General features: G+C 50.1%; 1 protein-coding gene across 2 annotated transcripts in view; it reads right to left on the reverse strand.

Annotated features, from left to right (window-relative positions):
- Positions 1–5,439: 5,439 nt before the first annotated feature.
- Positions 5,440–10,094, reverse strand: part of Itga2b (integrin subunit alpha 2b) — a 17,429-nt gene continuing 12,774 nt past the window's right edge. Inside the window, exons 21-30 of one of the 2 annotated variants that reach the window (XM_029566035.1) lie at positions 9,330–9,422; positions 8,613–8,692; positions 8,298–8,378; positions 7,966–8,065; positions 7,710–7,862; positions 7,475–7,597; positions 6,919–7,032; positions 6,632–6,733; positions 6,303–6,419; positions 5,440–5,775 (exon numbers count right to left, since the gene is read on the reverse strand). In XM_029566035.1, the coding sequence (XP_029421895.1) occupies positions 5,719–5,775; positions 6,303–6,419; positions 6,632–6,733; positions 6,919–7,032; positions 7,475–7,597; positions 7,710–7,862; positions 7,966–8,065; positions 8,298–8,378; positions 8,613–8,692; positions 9,330–9,422 (1,020 nt within the window). In that variant the 3' untranslated portion in view covers positions 5,440–5,718. The remainder of the gene's footprint in view (positions 5,776–6,302; positions 6,420–6,631; positions 6,734–6,918; positions 7,033–7,474; positions 7,598–7,709; positions 7,863–7,965; positions 8,066–8,297; positions 8,379–8,612; positions 8,693–9,329; positions 9,423–10,094) is intronic. The other variant, XM_008838190.3, reaches the window with a different exon arrangement.

Here is a 10,094-nt window from a genome sequence, read left to right on the forward strand (position 1 = left end):
ACCCGGAGAGCCCCACCCCATAGCCCCTGAAGCTCCCACCCCGGATACCCCCACCCCGCAGCCCTCCACGCCACAGACCCCCGTCCTGAAGAACCCCATCCTGGAGATCCACACACACAGCCCCCCACCCCGGAGACCCCCACCCCATGCTCCTAGAATCAGCTGTAAAGGAATATAGGGATTAGTGGTCAATCACAGGGATCTGGGTTCGAGAGGCCCTGAAATTTGGTGCAAAATTAGAGGGGTAGAAAAATGGCTATTGCTTACTCTCAAAGGTTTTGGGTGTCTCCAGAGTTAAAGCTTCCTGCTCCACTGTGCAGTGCAGAGGTTGCCCTCTCTAGCCCTGGGGAGCTAACCTGGGGTCATATCTGGCCTCATTTAGAAACAGGCGATGCATGTTATTTTCAGCCTTCTGGTCCTCATTCGTTTTCATGGCGATCGTCCTGCCTCAGCTTCCAGAAAGCTGGGATTTCAGGAATGAACCCCCACCCATACTTATCCTTTCAAATGGGAACTGTAAAAATCTCTACTAAGTAGGGTTGCTATAAAGAGATTATATAAAATTCCAGTACAAGCCGGGCGTGGTGGCACACGCCTTTAGTCCCAGCACTTGGGAGGCAGAGGCAGGAAGATTTTTGTGAGTTCAAGGCCAGCCTGGTCTACATAGTGAGCTCCAGGACAGCTGGGTCTACAAGAAGACCCCGTCTCAAAAAGACAAAAACAAAACAAAACAAAACAAAACAAAAAAACAACTTCTAGTACAAATCTGACAGGAGCAGGGGTGCTATAAATGGTGCTATTGGGCTGGAGAGATGGCTCAGCAGTTAAGAGCACTGGCTCTTCTTGCAGAGGACCTGGGTTCAATTCCCAGCATCCACAGGTCTCGTAACAACTTTCCATAACTCCAGTTCCAAGGGATCTGACGCCCTCACCTGACCTCTGCAGGCATTGCATGACACGGGTGCACTTACATATATGCAGGCAATGCACTCATACACATAAAATAAAAACAATAGTTCAATATCGTATAACTGTATCCATTCACTGTGACCTAAAAAATTTATAGCCACTTTTGAAAGAGATGTATCTTTGCTCTGGAAATTGTTATTGAGTATGTTAAAGCTGTAATGAAATGCTTCTTCTAAAAAATAAAAAAATAAAATAAAATAAAATAAAAAAATAAAATATTTTAAAAAATAATGCCAGGTGTGGTGGCGCATGCCCTTAATCCCACCACTTGGGAGGCAGAGGCAGGCAGATCTCTGTGAGTTCAAGGCTAGCCTGGTCTATGTAGTGAGTTCCAGATCAGCTGGGGCTACAGGGAGACCCTATCTCAAAAGGACCAAAATAATAAAATAATAAATAAATAAATAAAGAGATAAATGGTGTGGGGCTGGAAAGATGACTGAGTTAAGAGCACTGGCTGCTCTTGCAGAGGACCCAGGTTCTATTCCCAGCACCCACATGTTGGCCAACCGTTGTCTAAACTCCAGTTCCAGAGGATCTGACACCCTTTGGCATTGGCACAGTATGGGTACACTTACATATATACAAGAAATACACTCACACACATAAAATAAGATAAAATAAAAATAAAAATAAATGGTGCTATTGGTCCAGGGTGAGGAGGGGCTCTGCTGTCTCTGGGGTAATAACAGTCTTTGGAGTACTCACCTGTCAGGGGTGGAAGCAGATTCCTCTCCTCAGAACCATGCATTGGTCTCATTGGTTCTGGCTTCATGACGGACTGGATTGTTGCTACTTCAGTCACTGAGCCTCACATTTGAAGACTAGCCCCAACCAACCTCTCTTTCCCTCCGGTTCATTATTTCCAGCTGTCGTCATCACTCAACTGTTCCACATGGTCAGGTCCTCATCTAACGGGATATTGTAACTGTCTCCTGGCCCTCTCTGGCCTGTCACCTCTTTAGCACAAGGTGGTGTCCAAGAGGGGACAGTATACCTGGGGCAAGGACCTCTTCCCCCAGAGGACAGCAGGCTTCCCTTCTAGTTAGGTTTTCTGACTTCAGGGGACTTCATAATGAGCTTGTGGACGAAGCCACCAGGTCTTTCTCACCTTTCCCTTCCTTCTTCCCTATTCCCTCCTTTCCTGTCTTCCTTCCTTTTACCCCCCATCTTTATTTTCTTTTTCTCTTTTTTTCTTCCTTTCTCCTCTTCCTGTTTCCTCCCTTTCTCCCCGACTCCCATCGCTGTTTCTGTGTCTTTTTCTTCCTCTTCCTCAGCACAATTGTTTCCGCTGGGAGCCTCCTTTTTAAAGGAAGGGTCTCAAGCTGGCCTTGAACTCACAATCCTCCCACCTCAGACGCCTGAGCAGCTACCTGGGAGTAGATTGGGATCGCATGCATGTGACACTGCCTCTGGCATCTCTTTCTTTTTTACAGAAATTTCCACCTAACCAGATTTCCCAGTCCTATTCTTATGTAACCAATTTTTTTTGGAAGCTAAGCACAGGATTTAGCACTCATCCTTGGTGAATTTCATCTTGTTGGTTTCAACCCAATTTTACAATCTGTCAAAGCTGCCTTGAATCTGCTTCAGTTGCCTATTGTATTACCACCATCACTACCACAGCCAGAAGCCATCTGCAGGGCAGAAGAGCTTGGCTGCCTCTATTCGAGGAGCTCTGCACATCACCAGGCAGCCCAGGCTAGGATGGAGCTGAGACACCCCAGAGAGACCTCCTCAGCTTTATCAGAAGCATCCAAGTCTAAATCCCAGCTGCTGAGATCCAGCTCACATTTCTGAATGTCTGTAAGAACAAATGCCAAATGCTTTGCTGGATCAAGATATGTGGCCTGGGCCATCCAACTGCCATGACTGGCTTGGGAGGGGATTTGGCTGCTGTTCAAAGATCAGGGTTTAATCTTTTCTTAAATGTTCACAGTCCCCCAGCTAAAAACCTGTTCTAGAACTTGCCATGCATGAATGTCAAATTATTCTTTTCAGAATTTACCATTTACCCCTTTGAGTAAAATCAAGTTTCAGCAGCTCTTGTGAGGTGAGTCTTCACCTATGGCTTCCTGCTTCCCCGGACATTTAGCATCAAGTTCAATGTTCAATGCAGGGCTGCAAGGTGTGTCTGCTCACCTGCCACCGCCTGCCTCCCTAACAGATACTTCCCCTGGGCCCCTCACCACCGATCTCTAGTCACAAGGCCCCCTTCATGAACTCACAAAACCTGCTCCTACCTCAGCACCCTGCACTGGTTGCTCCTTCTGTCCGGAACACTTTACTCCCATGGGACAGTCCGGCTCACTCATTCCTCTGCTGACCCATCAGGGACCCTTCCTTAACTACTCTTGAAAACCTTGGAAAGTGGCAGTCCCCCAACACCCATATGTGTTCTATTGCTCTCCTCCTCCTCTTCCTTTTCCTCTTCTTCCTCTTCTTTCCCCTTTCTCTCTTCCCTTCTCCCCTCCCACCTCCCCCCCCAGTACTGGGGAATCAACTCAGGGTCTTTTTTTTTTTTTTGTCTTTTTGAGGCAGGGTCTCCCTGTAGCCCCAGCTGGCCTAGAACTCACTATGTAGACCACGCTGGCCTTGAACTCACAGAGCTCTGCCTGCCTCTGCCTTCCAAGTGCTGGGACTACAGGCATGTGCCACCACACCCAGCTCTCAACTCAGGGTCTTTTTAAAAAAATTTATTTATTATTTTTGTTTAATTTGTATAAGTGTATTGCTTGCATGTAGGTAGGTGCATCCATGCCATGCAATGCCCGCAGAGGTCAGAAGAGAGAGTCAGAGCCTCTGGAACTGGAGTTATAGACAGTTGTTAGCTGCTATGTGGGTGCTGGGAATTGAATCTGAGTCCTCTGTAAGAGAAGTCAATGCTCTTAACTGTTGAGCCATCTCTCCAGCCCTCAACTCACGGTCTTGTACATACTAGGCAAGTGCTCTATCACTGGATTATATCTCTAGCTTTCATTTTATTTTTATTACTTTTTAAAAATTTTGTCTTTTTGAGACAGGGTCTCCCTACAGGGAGACCAGCTAGCCTAGAACTCACTATGTAGACCAGGCTTGGCCTCGAACTCACAAAGATCCACCTACCTCTGCCTCCCAAGTGCTGGGATTAAAGGTGTGTGCCACCAAGCCCCGCTTTTTTTTACTTTTTTACGGTAACAAAAATAGAGATAGTTTATTAAGAAGGAAGAAAGCACTCTAAGAATAGCAGTGGGCTAGTGAGCTGGGAAAAGGCATATGTTAAAAGCCTTTTTTTGAGACAAAGTTGTATATATGCCAGGCGTGTGTATCTGAGGATGACCTTGAACTTTTGATCCTATATACGGTGCCATGAACTAAACCCAGGGCTTCCTAAATATCAAGTAGCTCTACAAACTGAGCTACACCCCCAGCCCTATTTTTTATTATTTTTTATTTTGAGACATGGTCTTAATAAGTTGCCCAGACAGGCCTTGAACTTGTGCTTGTCCTGCTTCCGCCTCCTGAGTAGCTGGGATTACAGACCTGTGCCACCAGGCCTGGTCCCTTTCCTTGGTTTTCATTCACTGCCCGGGCTAGCAGTGACCATGCATTTATTTTTTGCTTTACTCCTTTTTTCCACTTGAATGTTAAGTTCCATAGGGCAAGGACTTTCTTTGTTCACTGCTCAGCCCAGCTCTCGAATAGTCCCAGCACATAGTTGTTGCTCAAAATCTACTTCTAATTTTTTATCTAAAAACTATTTCTGGAACATATGAATCAACAACCCCACCCCCACCCCAGGGAACACCCTACCTCTGTCTCAGAACTCCAGCCACCACAGCTGGAAAGCCTCCTTCCAATCTTCACCCCCGTTCCTAGCAGGAGACCCATGTTAGTAGGAACAGTGCCAGGGCGACATCTTCTGGTGTGACACTGTCCTCCTCAGGCTGAGACAGCCAGCCTTCCTGTCCCTCTTCATTCAGAACATAGCTTTAAAGGCCTTTTTTGGGGGAGAAGGAGAGGAAGAGCAGGACATTTTCCCAAGTCTTAGATCATACTGAGGTTTGCCCCTCGCCCCACCCCAAACATCATTAAAGATGCGCAGTGTAGGAGCTGGAGAGATGGATGAGTGGTTAAGAGCACCGGCTGCTCTAGCAAAGGACCTGGATTTGGTTCCCAGCACCCACATGACAGCTAACAACCGTCTGTAACTCCAGTTCCAGGGGATCTGATGCTCTCTTCTGATCTTTGTGGACACTGCACATATGGGTGCACTCAAATACATACAGGCAAAACACACATACACACACACAATAAACAAAATTTAAAAAAATTTAAATTCTTTTTTAAATGCACAGTTAAAAACTGCCAACCAGGGACCTTCTTTCTCTGGTGCTCCCCCACCTCATGCCACCTACCCCCAAACAGTTTTACCAGAGGCCCTTCCACCCTTCCTCTCCTGCTCCCCCACAGCCATTTGCAAACTCACTGGCAGAGTCTCACTCTGCTCAAACTGCCACCAGCCTTGGTCCCCAGAAATATCCCTTCAGTTCCCTCTTTTCTCCTCTAACGCCAAGAGGAGGCAGAATTGTGACTGTTAGGGCCAACCTGTTTATTAGGCAATAGGAAAGGGGGTGTGCCCACTCTGTTGAGAGGGGAAGGCTCCCAGGGAACAGTTCCAACTCCTGGAGGAATGAGCAGGGGCAACTGAATGGAGATGAGGGGTGACACAGGCACCACCCCAGCCTTTCTCAGGACTGAGTAATGGTGCTATCACTCTTCCTCTTCATCTTCCTCCAGAGGTGGTCGGTTCCGTTTGAAGAAGCCCACCTAAGGGGGCACAGGGGATGGGGTCAGAGCACAGAAATCAGGTTCCAGGCTCCAGAGTGACAGTGAGGACATACACTAGAAACCTAGAAGTCAGTCTGCCACAAGGTCCTCTCCCTGGAGCAGCACAGGCCTTGGACCCTCTATACCTACAGAAGATCTTTCACTGTTTAGAGACATGCCATGGGGCTACAGCCCTAGACTCTGAGAAGCTGGATTTGGTTTGTGGTTGTTGTTGTTTTGATCTAGAGGTGCTTCCTCTTTAATTTTTTTTTTTTTTTTTTTTGGTCTTTTTGAGACAGGGTCTCTCTGTAGCCCCAGCTGTCCTGGAGTCACTATGTAGACCAGGCTGGCCTTGAACTCAGAGATCCACATGCCTTTCTCTGCCTCCCAAGTGCTGGCATTAAAGGCCACCACACCCAGCCCAGAAAATAACATTCTAATAATAAATATGTAGGTAGGACAGGTCCTGTATCTCCCTTTCTCCCAGCCTGTGACCCCTTCGAACTCTGCCTCCTCTTCAGGCTCACCTTCCACATGGCCAAGACTAGAAGGGTGAGCAGCAGCAGGCCGCCCAGCACACCCACCAGCACCCACCAGATCGGAATGGCCCTTTCTTCCAAGGCCTGAAACAGTTGTGTCTGCACCTGGGGGCAAATTGGGTGTCATTCGCCATTCACAACTAGGGGCCTGACCAGGGTAGGGGAAATGCCCAGCCAAGCAACCTCCCAGTAACCACACATCAGTCCCAGGGAGGCCCCGCCCCTCATCCCTGGAAAGGCTCTGCCCCACGCTGGCTGGGCGCTGATGGGGAGAACAAGGGTCTTTCAGGTTGTCTCACGCAGTCCGGCTCGCTCACCAGAGCTTGCCCGCTGGGCAGGCTGACCGGCGGCACCGCGTAGGGTAAAGAGGAAACGTTGAACCAAGCGTGCGACTGAAGCACAAACTGCTCCTGAGGCCTCTGCAGGGGGCGGGAATGACAGCCACTTGCAGCAACCACAGAAGGCCTGTGGGTGGCGGGAATCCAGGCCCGGGACTCCCTGATGGGAAGCTCCGCCTCATTTTAGCCCCGCCCCTCCCCAGGCAAATTCCCACCCCGGCTCCACTGATCCAGTCCTGGCCCTGCCCACCCGCTTCTAGTCCCACCTGGCGAAGGCTGGACAGTCCCAGCATGGCCAGCACCGTGACAATGGCCCGCTGCCCGCGCACCATCTCCGGCAGCTCACACTGCACCACTGTACAGGGCGCCGAGTTGCAGCTCTGAGGGGATATGTCTTTAAGTCCCCAGCCCCTCCTGCCTATCATCCCCCATCAACCAAGGACCCAACACTGAGAAGGCCAGGAGGATCAGGCAGCTCTGGCCTGCTGCTGGGGATGCTTCAGACGGTATCTCACCTATCAGTTTGCTCAACAGTCCCAGAGATGTAGGGACGAATCCAGAAGGCGGGAGTCAATCCACAGCCTTCAGTGCCCAGTGTTTTGTAACCTTTCTTTAGCACTTCTTTAAAATAGAGGAAAGCTTAAAAAATCCAGGTGTCCCCTAGCCCACCCTGCCAAATGCCAGTCCAGCATCGTCTTGGAGTACTTCGTGGAAACGAGGGTGGCCCACCATCACACCCCCAACCGCTCACCCTGCCTCCCATCTCCTCTGGCTCCTAGACCCCCCAGGGAGGCGCCAGCTGAAGCCCACAGAGCCTCTCACCTCGAGAACTGGGTTCTGCTGCCCAGGCTGCTCCAGCTCCTGTAGGAACGCCTGTCTGCGCTCACGCTTGTGATGGACAGTGCGAGTAGGGGAAGGGCTGGGAGTGGGCAGCCTCCAGTGCAGCTGGGGGAACAAGATTGCAGTCAGTTCCCTTCCAGGGTCTGCACCACCACCCCTGGGGTGAGATGACTGTTGCTCCTCCCTCCCACAGGTCCTCCTTCCGCCAGAGGCTCACCTTGAGGGGGTTGGGAGAAGGCTGTGGGGAGCACAGGAGACCCCCGTGGGGCTGTACGTCCATGATATAGAGCAGGTCAGAGGGTTGGGACTGGCCGGGGAAGTAGATGTTGAGGCGGAGGCCGCTCACAGTGCCAGGGCCGTTGTTGTGGAGCTGGGGCATGAAGATAGTGGGGTGGCAAGTGACCCTTCCTCCACTCCCAACCTGCAGCTTCCAGAACCTTCTCTCCCCAACCTCATGGAAAGCTCCTCCCTACCTCATAGGTGTGTTCCACCCTGGGGGCCCAGTGGTCCAGACCAGTCTGCTCCCTGTCACCTTCATCTGCTGCCACCACCAGGGATGCTGGGAAGGAATTCCTGCAGTGTCCAAGCCCCCAGAGTGCATCTGACTTTCTGAGGGACCTGTGGTGGAACCTCCAGAGCCCCTTAAACTTCACATTGTTTTGCTTTGTTTTTGTTTTGTGAGGTACTGGGGATGGGACCCAGGGCCTTGCACATATTAACCATGCACCATACCCCTGAGCTACACCCCCAGCACCTCCTCTGAACAGTGGGGCTCTGTCTGCCATTCCCTGTCCTGGTCTCTCACCCTAGGAGCTCCACTGTGGCGGCTGCTTGAACTTGCACTTGCAACAGCACAGCTTCACTGTTTGGATTCTGACTGTTCTTGCTGGAGGAGAGAGGGTGAAAAGAAGTCACGTGAGGGACATCAGTCCACTGACCGCCTGAGGTGGAGCTAGAACTTTAGCGGGTTCAAACCCCAACAGCACACCACATGGGAAAGATTTTTGCATAGGGCAGACTCTGAGGAAGAAAGGGAACAGACCTTTCTGTGTCGTGGGGTCTCTGCATGAGGGTCAGAAGGGAGAAGGGTGGGAGGTGGGCACGCTGCCCAGCTTCATACCTCCTGACCTGCAGCTTGAAGGACACATACTCTCCAACCTCTTCCAGGTCCTCTACACTCACCAACATTGTGATTCCTATCTGGAAGAGAGAAAAGCCAAAATCACCACCCCAATGTCCTCTCTGAATGTGACCTCCAGTCCTCCCCCTTCAAAGACACCACTATTTTTTTTAGTGTTTTACTTATTATTATTATTATTATTATTATTATTATTATTATTGGTCTTTTTGAGACAGGGTCTCCCTGTAGCCGCAGCTGTCCTGGGACTCACTGTGTAGACCAGGCTGGCCTTGAACTCACAGAGATCCGCCTGCCTCTGCCTCCCGAGCGCTGGGATTAAAGGTGTGCACCACCACGCCTGGCCTTTACTTATTATTTTTATTTTATGTGTATGCCTGTATTGCCTGAATGAAAGTGCACTCGTGTTGTGCAATGCCGGAGGAGGTCAGAAGAGGGAGTTGGATCCCCTGGAACTGGAGGTAAGACGGTTGTCAGCCTCCATTGTGGGTACTGGGAACCGAACTGGTCCTCTGCAAGAATAGCCAGTGCTCTTAACCTCTGAGCCATCTCTCCAGCCCCCAAGATACCACTATTATCTCCCATTTTCCCTAGAAGCCTACTTACCCTGGAATGCATCTAGAGTTGAAGGACCATGTGATTCCCATTCAGCACCCCCCCCAATCTGGTGTCCCCTGGCCGACGTAAGGGTGGCCTCACCTGGGCATCTTTCTTCATGGGGTTGCCCAGCTCGCACAATGCCACCCTGGTCTCATTCTCTTTCCTCTGGTTGCAGATGAGTCTCTCGAAGCCCTGGGGGAGCAGCACACAGACAGGTGGGCTCAGAGCAGCTCTGGGGTCCACCCCTGCTGGTCTACAGAAGGCTTGCTGGCTAGGCCGGGGAGAAGGTTCTGGGGGAACTTCAGAGGACTGCCACCTTGTATTTCTGTATTGCTGTTATCACTCTACTATCTTTAAAGGATTTTCATTTTGGAAATAAAAAACAAACTATTACATAAGTGAGCTTGTTGCTATAAACTACATCAACAAAATAAAGATGAGTGTGGTGGCTCACAGCTTCAATCCCAGCACTTGGGAGGCAGAGGTAGGTGGATCTCTGTGAATTCCAGGCCAGCCTGGCCTACATAGTGAGTTCCAGGCCAGGGTTATATGGTGAGACCATATCTCAAAATGATGATGATGATGATGATGATGAAGAAAAGGGTGGGGTTAGGGTTAGTAATAGAGCAGGTGCCTAGCATGTGCAAGGCCCTGGGCTCCATCCCCAGTACTGAAAACAAAAACCATCAAGCACAGATCAGTCAACATTCCAGCAAACAGCACTGATTTGACTCAGTGTACTTTAAAAACAAAAAGAGGAGAAGATGTGAAGGCGAAAAGAAGATATGTGTGGGGAGTGTTGTTGTGTGGGGGAGTGTTGTGTGGGGGGTGTTGTGTGGGGGAGTGTTGTGTAGGGGAGTGTTG

Source organism: Nannospalax galili, unplaced genomic scaffold (assembly GCF_000622305.1).
Source record: "Nannospalax galili isolate Female #2095 unplaced genomic scaffold, S.galili_v1.0 scaffold95, whole genome shotgun sequence".
NCBI classification, from domain to species: Eukaryota; Metazoa; Chordata; class Mammalia; order Rodentia; family Spalacidae; genus Nannospalax; species Nannospalax galili.